This window comes from Desmodus rotundus, chromosome 3 (genome assembly GCF_022682495.2).
Source record: "Desmodus rotundus isolate HL8 chromosome 3, HLdesRot8A.1, whole genome shotgun sequence".
NCBI classification, from domain to species: Eukaryota; Metazoa; Chordata; class Mammalia; order Chiroptera; family Phyllostomidae; genus Desmodus; species Desmodus rotundus.
The window spans coordinates 177,874,847-177,890,538 of NC_071389.1; the positions used below are offsets into that span (position 1 = coordinate 177,874,847).

Below are 15,692 nucleotides of genomic sequence, written 5' to 3' on the forward strand. Positions count from 1 at the left end.
GGAGATTTTATGTGTATACATATGTATATATTCATATATGTATATGAATGTATGTCTGTCCAGAAAGTATCCAGCCGCATACTATGAAAAATACAGACATTTATTGAAGAAGATACAAGAGACATTGCAATAGGACAATGACACCGCAGTCCCCTTCAAAGTAGGCACCTTGGGGCCTCACACAGTTCTCCCAATTGCCAGCAGCTGCCCCATCCTCTTTTCCTGAACCTCACCATAGTCTGAAATTTCTTCCCTTTCAAAGGTGATTTTAGTTTTGGGAAAGGCCAGAAGTCACAAGACACCAAATCTGGGCTGTAGGGGGGTTGAGTCACCTGGGTGATTTGATGTTTCACAAAAAACTGCATGAGATGTGATGCATGAGCGGGTGCGTTGTTGTGATGAAGTTGCCAATCACCAGTTGCCCATAGCTGAGGCCTTCTGAATCACCCAAATAGTTTCCACAGAGGAATGTTCAAGCTTAATGCAAAACTTGATGCAGATTCCTTGCTCTACTCACTCAGTCATTTTGAATGCAATGGCCACACAGTACACATTCTCACTCAGCAGCATCTACCACCCCCACTGACTAGTACAGTGAAGTCATCATTGTTCACACATGCGCATTCCAGTCCACTCTCCTTGGATGCCAGGTTACATCAATATTGCACAAACTGTTCTTGTTATATTAATGATGGCCGGACTTTTTCTGGACAGACCTCGTATATATCTCACAATGTCTTTATTTATTCATTCTTCTATGAACTCATAGGTCATTTCCATGTCTTGGCTATTGGAAATAATGTTACACCGGATGTGGGGCTGCAGATAGCTCTTCGAGATAGTAATTTCATTCGATCAAGTAGTGGGATTGTTGGACTGTATGGTAATTCTATTTTAATTTCTTGAGGAACCTCTATACTGGTTTCCACAGTGGCTGCACCAATTTATATTCCGACCAACAGTGCGCAAAGGGTTCCCTTTTCCCCACATCCTCACCAGCATTTGTTATCTCTTGTCTTTTTGATAATAGCCATTCTAGCAGGTGTGAGGTGACATCTCGTTGTGGTTTGTATTTATTTATTCATTCACCTGTTGAAGGACATCTTGATTGCTTCTAGTTTTTGCAATGATGAATACTGCTGCTATAAATATTTGCATGCAGATTTTTGCATGGATATAATTTTTAAATCACTTGGGTAAATACCCAAGAGCTAAACTGCTCGACTGTATGGTCAAACTGGTAAGTTACCTATGAAGCTGCCAAAGTGCCAGAGTGCTTCTATCATTGTGTGTTTCCACCAGCAACTTTGTTCTGCATCCTTGGTAGAGCATGGTGTTGTAAGTTGTTTGGATTTTAGCCTTTCTAGCATGTGTGTAGTGGAATCTCATTGTTGTTTAAATTCACAATTCCTTGTTGACATATGATGTTGAGTATCTTTTCATATGCTTATTTTCCTTCTTTATATCTTCTATGTTGAGATGTATTTTTAGATCTTTCACTCATATTTTAACAGTGTCTGTTGTTTTTGTATGGTTGAATTTAAGGATACTTTGTATATTTTGAATACAAATCCTTTATCAGATATGTTTTGCAAATATTATTTTTGATCTGTAGCTTGTCTTCAGATTCTTTTAATAGAACAAAAGTTTTTAATTTTAATAAGGTGTAATTTATCAATTTTTTTTTTACAGATCATGCTTTTGGTGTTGTATCAAAAATACATCACCTAGGTTATCTAGATTTTCTCTTCAGTTCTCTTCCACAAGTTTTATGTATTTGCACTTTGCATTTGATTTATGATTTATCTTGAGTTAATTTTTGTGACTAGTTTGTTTATGATTTTTTTCAGATGAACTTCTAGTTGTTTCAGCCCCATTTTTTTTGGAAAGAGTATCATTTTTTTCATTGAATTGCTTTTGTTCCTTTCTCAAAAATCAGTTGACAATATTTGTGTGGATCTATTTCAGGGATCTCTATTCTGTTCCAATGTGTGTATCCTTTTGTCAATACCACGCCCTCTTGATTACTGTAGTCTTTTATACTAAGTCTTAAAATTAGGTAGCATAAGTCTTCCAACTTTGTTCTCCTTCAGTATTGTGTTAGTCTAGATCTTTTGACCTCTACAAAAATTTAGAATGTGTGTGTTAATATCTACAAAATAGCTTCCTGGGAAATTGATTGGTATTGCCTTGAATCTATATATCAAATCAGGAAGAATTAAAATCTTATCAATAGTGAATCTTTCAATCTGTGAACATGAAGTATCTCTCCATTTATATTTAGATGTTCTTTGATTTCTTTCATGGAGTTTAGTGCTCTTCTGCATATCTAGCTACCTTTCCATGCAAAGTTTCAGCTTGTGGTCCTCCTAACAAACATCAAAGGAAGTAAAGTCATTCTGTCCACTCAAAGCTCATGGAGACACTAAAACTGTACTCTTCGTGTTATAGGATTCACTGGAACTAAAGAGTTATTTTCCTAACATTAAATCCTTTCCCCAAAACCTATGAAGTCAAAAAGCTAAACCTCAGTGAGTCAGGTGGAAGCCAGGCCCAGTGGTCACATACTAATCACCGGAGATCGCATTCCAGGGTCCTACAAACTTTCCCCATTAAGGCCACAGAGGTTCTCACTAAAGCCATAGAGATCTATTACCACGTTCCAAATGTCTCACTCAGCTTCTTGGGTCTTATGTGCTTCTTGGTTTAGAAACCCAAGAACTTTCATATGACTCTCAGGCAGATTTTTCAATATCAACAGATAAAAATTATAGTTTGCTCAGAAATGTGCTCTCATTATTCGAATACAGTGAAAATCACTGGATTATCTCATGTTGCTCTTTATGCCTTACCTCTTAGTCTGCCTGCAACAATTTCTGGTTTGTGACGATGGGAAGGTAAACCATCCCAGGGAATTTTTTTATTTGTTGATTAGTTCTTAATCTTTAACCCAGTATTAATTTGTAGTCATTTCTGTTCTAATGATCTCACAGTAGATAGAAATAATTATTACCTAATTCATGGTTCTGGACTCAAGTAGTAATGACTGCTCATGGTAACTAATACTTGCATATAGTTTAAAAGTTTACAAGCACTTTTACATCTTTTTTTGTCTTTAATTTTGTGACTTAGGAACTATTTCCTTCATTTAACACAGAATGTCCCCAAAACCCATTAATATGCTAAGTACTAAATGCACTTTACCTTTCATAAGAGAAGAAGCTGAGACAGAAAAATGGATCAGCAATGGGGAAGCTGGTTTCAATTCCAGGCACCACCTAATACTTTCCATGGATCTATACATTCGGCCTTTTCACTTTAAAGTCTTTGAATGGGGAAATGACGTCAAAGTCCCCAAAGAAGGAGTGAACGGCTCCAAATGCCGGCAGAAACCGAGATCTGGTGCCACCGATGGAGATGCAGGTGCCAGATGGTGCATCACATGGATCACAAAACACAATAGGCGTTTAGGCACAGAGAGTGCCTGTTCCCCAGCCAGAAAGAAAGAAATTAATACATTGTTTCCAATATCTGCCTTCAGTCAAGATTTTAGGTCCCTGCAGAATATAAAGAAAAAGTAATATCCAAAGGGTCTTACTGAACCAGGAAAAGTGGCATAATGTAGGTATTAAGAGCCCAGATTCTGGAGCCGGATGGTCTGGGTTTGAAACCCAGCACAAAATTACTAGCTTTGTGACTAATTTTCTTGATCACCAATTCTGATTTGTCAGGGTTTTTTCCCCACACCACCAAGCAATTTTCAAACAGTTTAACTCCGTTCAGACACTATCCACCCAGGGCTAGCATCAGATTCCATAGGTTAAGGACTCAGATCCGCAAGATTGGCCTCCACTTCAGATGGTGTTACCGGACTAAAGGGGTCCTTTTGCCTGCACATGTCAGAACCAGTAAGGCATAACCAGCAGCTTGCACCAAAGCAAGAAAAGGTTTATTTACAGGAAGTGGCCCTGGCCAGAGACAGGTAGTGTAATGCTCAAAAACCTGGCTCCCTGACAGCTTCCAGGGGGTGGGTTATATAAAGGAAAAATCATTAATTATGGTGACTAAGAGAGTTAGGGTCATGGTGTCTCCTGATTGGTCAGTGCTGGAGCAGGGGGTAGTTAATCAGTGCACCTGGTCCTGATGTCAGCCACGGTGATGCTTTGTCTGCTTTCCCTGATTTTCTGGGCCTGTAGCTGAAACACAGCTGACGCCTAGACGCTCTCTTTAGCTTGATCCAACTGTCTCTGGGTCATTAGGCCTGAGGCTTTGTTCTTAAGACTATCTGATGGTTACTAGAACCTCAAGTCCTGAGGGCTGAATGATTAAGGGAGTAGGCATGCAAGGGAGGAGGCAGGTGGGTCAGGCTGCTGGATGAGGCCAGTTTCCATCTAAAGGAAAGGAAGGAGAATATGTCGTATCAAAGTAAAGAAGTTTCTGCGTGGTTACAATGGCAACTGGAAGTCCAGGCTGTTACCTGTGGTTCTGACAGATTTGGCTACCAAGCAGAGGTTCCCACAACCCCCGCCTTGGATTCAATTAATTTACTGGAGTGGCTCACAGAACTCAGCAAACCAGTTTACTCACTACATTCCTGGTTTATTACAAAGGATACCAAAGGATACAAATCACCAGCCAGATGAAAGGATACATAGAGTGAGGTCCCAAAAGGAGCTTCTATCCTTGTGAAGTTTGGGGGCCTTGCATAGTGGCACATGGAACTGTTTTAATTCCCCAATTCAGAAGCTCTCTGAACTCCTTCCCTTTGTTTTTCTAATGGAGGCTTCATTATGCAGGCATGATTTATTAACCCATTGTTCATTGGGGATCCATTCAACCTCCAGCCCAGCTTCACATTCCTCCCCAAGAGGTCAGAGGGGTGCAACTGAAAATTCCAGTCCCCTGGAGTACGTGAATGAGTCTGTAAATGCTATAGGTTCCTGGCTAAGCAAGCAGGCTTATGGTCCCTAGTTTATTAAACTTAATGTTTAATTCCTTTCCTTTCCTTCTTTATTAATAATTAGCTAACTATTTACAATAACATTGGGACCTACAAAATAGAGGCTGCCCCAGTGACCTGGCCCAAATTCCAAATCTAAACCTCAGTGAGCCGGTAACTACAGGAAACACCTGTCAAGGAAACCTAACACCCACCAGTCGCAACCCTCCAACTCAGCTTTAGGCAGTTTACCCGTGTAGCCTTTACTCAGGTTCAGTAATTGTTAGCATTTTGCCCCCAAACACAAATGATGTTGTAATGATTAACCTTGTTCATATTTATTTTCTTGTTGGAAGTGCGTCTTCAGGGTGAATTCCTAGGAGAGAAAATGCTGGATCAAAATGTAAGTGCACATGTAGTTCTGTCAGATGTGACTGAACTCTCCAGCCTCTCTGGGTGTTACACCAATGGGCACACCTACCAGCAACGCACGTTTCTCTCTCGCCACAGCCTCACCAACAGAAGATGTTGACAAGCTTTTAGAACTTTTTGCTCATCTGATAACTGAGACAGTTTTAAGTTACATTTTTCTTATGAGTGAATTCAAGTATCTTTTTATGTTTAAGGGCTACAGAGCCCTGTTTAGAATAACTCAGAAGAATAACATCTTTTTACTCCACAGAGGAAGACTGTCAGCCCCCATTCACCAAGTTTTGGTTTTTACATGCTACTTTAAAATTTTTTTTCAATTATAGTTTACATTCGATATTATATTGTATTAGTTTCAGGTGTACAGCACAGTGGTTAGACAGTCACATACTTTACAAAGTGCTTCTCCTGGTATTTCCAGTACCGCCTGGAACCATATACGGTCATTTCAGTATCATTGACTACAATCCCTCTGCTGTGCTTTACATCTCCATGACGATTTTGTAACTACTATTTTGAATTTGTACTTCTTAATCCCTTCGCCTTTATGTGGTACTATTATTCCTATTTACCGATTGACTACTAGTCTACTCAAAGGGTGGGTTAAATGTTTGTTGAGGTTCTTTTTTGGAAACAAAAGCATGAGACTTTGACAAAAATCCTGAAGTCATTCTGTTTAAAAAACCAGCATATTAAAATTGGAGTTTTGCCACACTTTCCAACCTAAAGCACGATGTTTTTGCTGTTTTTTGTTGGATTGCCTAATGCGTCAAGCAACGTCAGTGTCAGCATCATTTGGGTATCTTAAGCAAAATTAAAATGTCAGGCTCTGCTTCTAGAGATTCTGACTTCCTGGATCAATAGGTTGGACCCTATAGTCTGCATTTTTATAAGGCAGTGATTCTGCCAGAAGCCGTGTTTGAGTGTTTGGGAATTACTGTTCTGCTCTGTGCCTCGAAAATACACTTGAGCAAATGGTAAATGGATTTAGTGATTCTATCTAAGTATATGCCAACAAAACAAGCTTGTGTAACCCCAAATTTTATATGCTATAAAAATGTATGATACATAAAATAAATTTATGTCGGTTTAAGACACTAAATTTATAGTAATTTGCTTCAGCAGCAACAAGAGACGAATAGATTGGCCAAATAAGTAAACCCATATTCAATGTGTCTAGTGATTTGATTTTCAAAGATCACTGAGAGATGGGAAGTACCGATTATTCATCATTAATGGTTGCGACTTCCTACCTGTCTCCCTTTACCACAAGCCTGTCTTCCTCTCTTGCTGCTGAGAACTCCTCCGCTGTCACTTGGAGAAAAGCCCAGGCCCTCTATTCATCCTGGCTCCGGCCTCTGAGCTGTGGGTAGGACTATCCAAAATCACCTGGCCACCGCTGAGCCGCCCTGGATGAGAATTGCCCAGCCAACTCAAAGAATCATGAAAAACAGTACATGTGTGTTGTTTTAAGCTAGAAAGATTTGGTGTGGCTTGTTATTCAATAATCGTTATTCATATAACCTCCTTCCAAAGAGGCCTTCTCTGACCATTCTAAATTAAAGACTTCTGGCTGTTAGAATCAAGTGTGTCCAATTATTGTGCTTTGTTTTCTCCAAAGCCCTTATCTTTCTCTGAAAGTTACTTTTAATTTCTTTAGTTATTTTATCTATGCCCCACAAAGGACGGGGACTCCCTAAGAGCAGGGACATCATCTTGTGCCCTGTTGTGCCCCAGGCACCTAGGAGAGTCCTGGCACTTAACAGGTGCCCAGTAAATAGTTGTTTAATAAGCATCTGAATTTTAAAAAATGTATCCTACCTGTTTCCAAATATCTCCTATTTAATAAGCAGAAAGCTGAGTACATACTATATTGCATTATTAAAACAATGAATTATCCTTGTAATGAACAAAACTTACTTCCAGATTTTTGCAGTTGGTTTAAGCTGGTGTTGATACTTGTAATTTATGATTTTCTTTTGACTTTAACAAATTTGCTGAAGGCTGGGAAAAACTATATCAAGAATTGTTTGGAAGTTATAATTTTAAAGTAGAAATTTAATTATGACTTTTTTGCAAATATGTATGGTAGCTTTATTCATAATTATGAAAATTTACATAATTATGATTTCTTAATACTTGAGCTAGATTATCTCATCATTCACTTAGTTTTGTAGATTCAACCTTGGAATTAATTCCTGTCCCTGAAAGCTATTCCTGAACTTAAAAATGTTGCCAATAGGTGGCACTCCTGACCCACAATCTATTAGTCTGAATTGAAACAAGCTTTTGGCATATATATATTTAAAAAATTTCAGCTTTCTTGAGGTATAATTGCTATACAAAATTGTAAAATACTTAAAATACACATTGTGCTGATTTGCTACACAAACATGTTCTGAAAGGATCCACTCTGTCTAGTTAATTAATATAACCATCACCTCACCAAGTTACTTACTTTTTTAGTGGCAGCACTTAAGTTCTCCTCTCAGCAAATTTGTTACACCAGAGAGTGGTATCAGCTACAATCACCATGTTTTACATTAGATCTTCCGACTTTACTGATTTTATAGCTGAAAGTTTGTACTTTTTACCAACTTCTTCCTATTTCTCCTACCCTCCCAGCCACTGGCAACCAGTTTTCTTCTCTGTTTCTGTAAGTTTGGCTTTTTTTTTTTTTTTTTTTTTTTTAAAGATTTCACTAGTAAGTGATACCAGGCAGTATCTGTCTTTCACACTGCTTTCTCCTCTCGGCAGTTCTCCGAGTTTAATACCCGCTGCTTGCCCTGCAGATTCAGTCCAAGCAATTCGCCATGGCAACCTTCCTGGTTTCGTAGTCTGCAATCTTGTTCCTGAGTCCACCAGCTACGCAGACCTTGGGGTTTTATGTGGTTTTGAATATTATTTAAATGCATCAGCAAATAATGAGTCAGTTAGTAGTAGTCTGGAACTAAATTCCAGATGTTTTGAACAAAATCTGTGAGCCAGGAAGGACTCAGGGAAAATAAAATGCAACAAGAAGGCTCCTCTTTTTGGAGTAGAAGCATTAGAATAGATCTTGCTAAATATTTATATGTGGCACATGACTCCAAAATCTATCAAAATTTAAACTTCCTAGAAAAAAAGTTAAATTATATAAGAGACGAAGCTTTCATATATAAAAAGGACTTACAAATAAATGTAAAGAATGAGCATATATAAAATGAACAAAATATGGAGTTCACGAATACATATATGACTAATACATATTTGAACAGTTTCAAATTATCATTAACGATCAATAAAAAATTAAAACATGAATGAAATTAGTGAGGAGATAGGGCATCTGGTACTTTCAGCCATTGATGGTGGGAGCACAGATTGCTATAGTCCTGTGAGCATCACCAAGTCCTGTCACTGCACTCAGTTTCTACAGATACTCACACAGTTTATCGTCAGATTTTGAACTGAGCAGCTGTAGAATAACACGGGTACAGTTCTTTATCATGATGTTTTATTGCAGTGATTTTCTCCTATCTGCGACCCACGTTTCAAGTCAGTCTCTCCTTCCACCCCCTACAACTGTGTTATTGGATGGGGGTGCAGTTATTTTCCGAAGACCTTTTCAATTCCGTTCATCATTGTAGTAGATATTTTGTAACTTTCAAAAAACTATTGTTACAGGATTAACTTTCGCCTGTGTGATGATGCCTGACATGGTAACTTCGCATTTACAAACTTGCAAATTAGGGATGCCTACATAATTTTGAATATTTTGGGGGACCAGTTTATATCCATGATACTAGTCGTGAACTAACGTGTCAAATTCTTGAAGAACAGAAAATGAAGATAAAGCCTAACTGTAGAGGTGAAGCTTTATCACCTTTATGACCACAGACTTAGGTCATTAAATCAAAGGAAGAAAAGGAGAAACAAGTAACAACAATAACGACAACAACCTGCACAGATCACGTCCACGCCTCACATCGCGGAGCAGGCGTGGACGTGGGCTGAAATCCCGCAGAGTGACCGCAGGGCTTTACAGGTGGTCTCTGGATAATTCCAACCTGCATTCGCATTGTGCATTCTTAACACCATACACGTTGGAGAAACCCCACATGCTGGGTGTTTGGGTCAAATAGAAAAGAAGAAATGGCACCAATGGCTCAATCATCCAGTCTCTATCTTTGCCCCGACTCCCAGATCTGAGGGTCACCCTTGGGATAGGCATAGTTCAAAGATGACATAGTTTTGAATGGCTCCGTGAGGACCATGCGTGAAGTGTTTTGGACCCATAGCCTTTTAATGTCTGGGAGAACCCTAAGAGTAGGGATAGGTTTCAGAGTTTCATTCTAAAGAAGTTGTTTTAACATCAACTTTGTTACGTTAAGTGAACAGGGTTCTTCCCACCTCCATTTGCTTTTGTTATGGAAACCAAACCAACTTTTCTCTGGTGCCTTTGTTTACGGCATAAGGAACAAGGTCTAATTACGATTGGCTCAAGGAGCCATATTTAATAAATCAGACATTTATTTTTCTGGCTGAGTCATACAACCTGCACACAGTTAATTTTCATTAATTAAAAAACTCAAGCCAACTTATACCCTTATTCCAATTTAACTATTTCCCATGCAAACCACGCTATTGCAGAAGAAAATTCCAGTTGTACAGGCTAATGTCCTCTTCACTTTTTTGTCATCCTAACCCCATTTTGACAACCATAAGTAGAATTTTGAAAATAATCTTTACGAGTTTCAGTGAAGAGTACAAAATTATACTCTGTGTACAGGAGATTAAAAAACTCTTTAATAGCACTTATTCAGAAAAGACACCCAGAACAGGGGCTCTTTAACCTTGGACCTTGACCTGTGTGACTGAGCACTCAGTACGTGAGAGGCACAGTGCCGGGCATTTCACGCCTGATCTCATCGATCCTCAGAGCAAACCTTCAAAGTAGTGTTATTAGCTGCTTTATAGAAGAGAAGCAACTGTGCCAGGACCACAAAAGCTCACTTGATCTCCCTTCCTGATCTCCGTCACCGCCCGTCTTCCCAAAGAGACACTACCCTGATTTCGAACACCATCGTTAGTTTTGCCTCTTTATGAAGTGGGTATGTAAACTTTTGTGTGCTTGTGAGCTTCATCCACGTTTCACTTAACTGACCTTTTTTATTTTCTATGTTATAAAGTGTGAACGCTAATATAAATATTCCTACATGCGTTCTTAGGTAATATGTGCATGAGTGCAAGTAAATCATTTTACCCACACACCGAGAGTTCTATAAATGCTACCTATCAGTTTTACTGTTATTATGATTTTTGTAAGTAGTAAAATACATGACTAAAACTGTTTATAATTCCCCCGCTAAATACTGAGTTCTTTGCTACTAGTTTCTTGGCTCATTTCCAAAATCATTCTGCTGTAATTTCTGATGACATCAGAAATCATTCCGACGTAAGGATATGGACATACCCTTACAAGTGGATGTGCATATCAGTTACTACTCTCAATCCTAACAACAACCGCTCTAATTAGTACACCCATTCTCTGTGCTAGCATAAGATTGGCGAGTTCCGGCAAACCGCACTTCCTTTGCGGGTCAGGTCTTAGACTCACAGATGAGACAGTGGGGTGCATGTTTTATACCTCGACTCCAGCAATGCTTCAGATACAGGTCTCCCGATACTTGTGGACAAAACGAAGAATAAGAACTGTACATTGATGCAATTAGGTACATTTGGAAATGGTGAAATAACTGTGCTTAATGGCAGATGACAGGGCACGATGGACCTTGTTCATATACTGGACCAACTTCTGATCAATATTTCCCTCACATACCTGGGTGAAGATACATTCAGGTTGACTTCTAACATTTACAATCTGCAAATTCTAGCTTTGGTCATCTTCCACAGCTAACAATACAGGCTCAAAATTGTTAGGCAAAGAAAATGCAAAAGGAGTGATAGAATATCAGTCTATACTTGCAAATTAGCAAATAAGAGTTTATCTTGTCATCTACTGCCTCACGTGGAAAACTGGATCCTATAATTATGGCAAAAAGAAAAACGAGAACAAGTTTCTGGACTGGGTGAAAGGAACAGGGCTGCTTTCCATGGAGTAGAGAGGGCCAGTATTATATCAGGAGCGGTTGCTTTTAGACTTGCAACAAATCCAAGATCTAGATACAGTAGGAAAATTTAATATATTCAACAGTTCAGTCAGAGAATTTAATGTCTTTGGATAACATACCTAACATGGGAAAATGTGTTTGATAATGGTTTAAATTTTTTTAAATTTACAGGGTTTGATTTTATCTAGTATGTATTAATTACAGGCTACTAATATAATTAGTCATATAACTAAAAAATGCTAAGGCCATTTAAGACATTTTAATATTCTCTATAAACGTTTTGCATACTGTATGTGTACGTGATTTATCCTTACACACTTAATACTTGTTGAGCTTATGTTATTTCATCTTTTAAAAGAATATTTCATTTTGACTCTAAGAAATGGGACAAATTTTTGCACATTTATTTTGTTTACAGAAATCTTGCTAAATGACAATATTTTAATGTACCATATTTCTCAGATTATAAAACCCACTTTCCCCCTAAATTTTGGAGGAAATAGGGATGCATCTTATAGTCCAAATGTAGCTTACCTGGCTCACTGGGGGGAGGTGGTGGTTATTTATGTTATTAAATATTTTACCACATTTTTTGCTTCAAAATTTTTTTTCCTATTTTCCTCCTCTAAAACCTAGGTGCGTCTTATAGTACAAAAAATACGGTATTTAAGAATACTTTTGTATTTTCTATGTAATCCCAATCATAATCTGTAAATAATGACAGTTTTGTTTTGTATTTTACAATCTTGTATCTTCTATGTCATTTTCTTGCCTTTTTTTTATTGGCGAAAACATCCAAAAATAGATATGATTAAATGTTTATGGCTTATTTTTCCCAAACTCAAGGGGAATAATTTCAATGTTTTATAGATTAGTATAATATTTGCTCTAGGTTTTTGCAAACAATTTTTTATCAGGAAAAAAGAGTATTTCATTCTATTCTCAGTTTGGTAAAAATACTTATGAGTAGCTGTAGAATTGCATCAAATTTCTTTTCCCCTGGTGTTTTCCTTTTAATCTGTTAAGGTGTTATTACTTTAATTGGTTTTCTCAGGCATCATCCCTGGGATCTCATTGACTATGCAATCTATGCAGTTTGGCTTTGACTCATTTAAACTGTTTTTGCTGTTTACAAAGGGCCTCCTTGGTACCTCCTTGTAATTGCCCTTTTATTAATATCAGCAAGTATTCATTACCTTCTCTTTGTACCACTTACTGGCCCAGCTTGGGTGGGCCAGTGATTTAGGTGGGGCGGAGTCTCTGGGGATCTTCAAGTAGTTCAAACAGTGTCAGCCAGATTGACAGTCTCAGAATGGCACCAGTTTGCCATCTCTGTGGGGGGAGGGTTCAGTAAAGAGACAATGGCGTTTGCTCTTTTTGATGCCAGATCCTTTAACAATTGCATCATAGGGGTGACAGAAGGAGAAGATAAAGAGAAAGAAATTGGAAATCTACTTGAAAAAACAATGAAAGAAAAATTCCGTAATTTGGTGAAGGAAATAGATATGCAAGTCCAGGAAGCACAGAGTCCCAAACAAGATGCATGCAAAGAGGCCCACACCAAGACACATTATAATTAAAATGCTGAAGGTTAAAGATAAAGAGAGAATCTTAAAAGCAGCAAGAGAAAAGAAGTTAGTTACCTACAGGGGAGTTCTCATAAGACTGACAGCTGATTTCTTAAAAGAAATTTTGCAGGCTAGAAGGGATTGGCAAGAAATATTCAAAGTCATGAAAAGCAGGGACCTACAGCCAACATTGCTCCACCCAGCAAAGCTATCATTCAGAATCTAAGGGCAGATAAAGAGCTTCCCAGAAAAGAGAAAACTAAAGGAGTTCATCATCATCAAACCATTATTTTTTTAAAAAAACACTTTATTTATTTACTTTAGAGAGGGACGAGAGGGAGAAAGAGAGGGAGAGAAACATTAATGTATGGTTGTCTCTCGTGTGCCCCCTACTGGGGACCTGGCCCACCACCCAGGCATGTGCCCTAGACTGGGAGTCAAACCAGTGACCCTTTGATTCGCAGGCTGACACTCAATCCACTGAGCCACACCAGCCAGGGCCCAAACCATTATTACATGAAATGTTAAAGGGACTTATTTAAGAAAAAGTAGGTCAAAACTATGATCAATAAAATAGCAAAAATACATATCTTTCAAAAATTGAATCTAAAAAAACCCTAAGCAACCCAGAAGAAGACAGATAGAATCATGGATACTGAGAACGTTTTGATGGTTGCCAGATGGGAGGTGGGTATTGGGGAATGGGTGAAGAGGTGAGAGGATTAAGAAGTACAAATAGGTAGTTACAGAATAGCCATTGGATGTAAAGTACAGTATAGAAAATGGAGTAGCCAAAGAACTTATATGCATGACCCATGGGCATGAACAATGGTGGGGGCATTGCCTGAGGGAGGGGGTTGCTGGGTGCAGGGGGACAAAGGGTAAAATTCAGGACAATTGTAATAGCATAATCAAGAAAGTGTAATTTATTTTCCTGATTTCTGTTTCTGATATTTCATTGTTGGTGCACAAAAATGCTTTCGAGTTCTGAATATTGACTTTGTATCCTAATAAGTGAATTTGGCTGTTTTGTCAAATTCACTTATTAGATCTAGTAGTTTTTTGGTGGAGTCTATAGGATTTTCTGTGTACACTATCATGTCATCTGCAACCAATAACAGTTTTACTTCCTCCTTTCCAATTTGGATGCCTTTTATTTATTTTTCTTGTCTGATCAGTGTGGCTAGGACTTCCAATACTATGTTGAATAGAAGTGGTGAAAGTGGCAAAGAAACTGGCAAACTGCATTGTTATCTTTTGGACACTATTCAATCACCTGGCTGCCTGGTTTGCCACCTCTCTAAGCATTTTCTACTTCCTTAGAGTGGCCAACCTCTCCCGCCCCTGCTTTGCCTGGCTGAGGTGGAGAATTAGCAAAGTGCTACTTGTGTTTCCACTGGTGTCTTTGTTTTCTCTGTTTTTCAATCACGAATCAATAGATTTACTTCATTGTTTCTGAACCAATTATCTCTAAAAGACATGAAAAAAACTCAACATGGTCTTCAGATGTAAGTAAAATGTATGTTAAGAGCTTGACTGTTTCTAATTTTATCTACTTAATTCCCTTTCTTCTGTCGCTGACTTCACCACTCCTTTTATTTCTCTCCTTGAGGAGACAGGCCAGGAATGTGCAGATGAGCCCCAGCTCTAGGGACTTCAGCATGGAAGCCCGTAAAAGGGCCATGAGAATGGTGGTATCTTTTCTCCTCCTCTTCATACTTCACTTTTTGTCCTCGTGTCGACAGGCTGGTGTTTTCTTACAGTGAAGAATCAGAAGGCCAGTCTGGTTATTGCGTTAACATTGATCAGTTTTCCTTCGGGGAACTCATGCTGGGAAACTGCCAGTGAGACCAACTGCCCTGGGACTCCTGTGGCACCTTAACTGCCACTTGAAAAGAGCGACACCTTCAGCTCCGTAGACTTTTGCAGAATTTTTGTACTCCGAGAGAATTAAATCTATGAGGAGACACTGAAGAGCCATTTTACCTGCTGCTTTTCTCACTGCGTTCTTTTAGATACCGGTGAGCGTCCCAATGTTCCCTAGAATGGCCTACAACCAACAATTCACTCAACGTTTAAAAAAGTAAGCATCATGGTCATTATAACACTTGCTAGTAACAAAAAATATTTGAGACAATATGGATATAAATTATATAATGCAATGTGTATTAATTTTGTGTCCTGGTAAATATTTATTATGTTTGTATGTGAGGAAAACACGATTATTTAGAAATAAAAATCCCTTCCAAGCTGGAGAGAAACAGTTTTACAGTATTAAGTTAAAAATCTCATGACAGCAGACATAACTTCTAAAACAAAGAAGGAGACTATCATTAGGAGTCCACGCTAGAATAGATATTATCGTTGCAGAGTAAGAGAAAATCTACTAAATTTATAAAAGGAAATTGAGTAATTATTGCTCTGTGCATAATAATACTTACATGTCTCCTCTACAAGGATCAAAATCACACCTCGACACCGAGTTTGTGTAGGGTGTGTGCGCATGTAAAAATTGTATGAAACACTAGCATCCCTTGTCGAAGAGGACAACCATAACCAACTAACCCGGGATTGTTGGAAACTGCCCTGCCTGGTTTCGGAGGCTGTAACCCCCCATGGTTAAGGCTGAGTCAGAGTTGGGACCAT

At 38.5% G+C, this 15,692-nt stretch overlaps 1 protein-coding gene across 1 annotated transcript; it reads left to right on the forward strand.

Moving 5' to 3' along the window:
- Positions 1-3,290: 3,290 nt before the first annotated feature.
- LOC112318534 (taste receptor type 2 member 42) lies at positions 3,291-14,965 on the forward strand. Its single transcript, XM_053919780.1, is given in 5 exon segments — positions 3,291-3,423; positions 14,258-14,511; positions 14,513-14,777; positions 14,780-14,873; positions 14,875-14,965. Coding segments are annotated over 5 exon segments (837 nt in total).
- Positions 14,966-15,692: the final 727 nt, after the last annotated feature.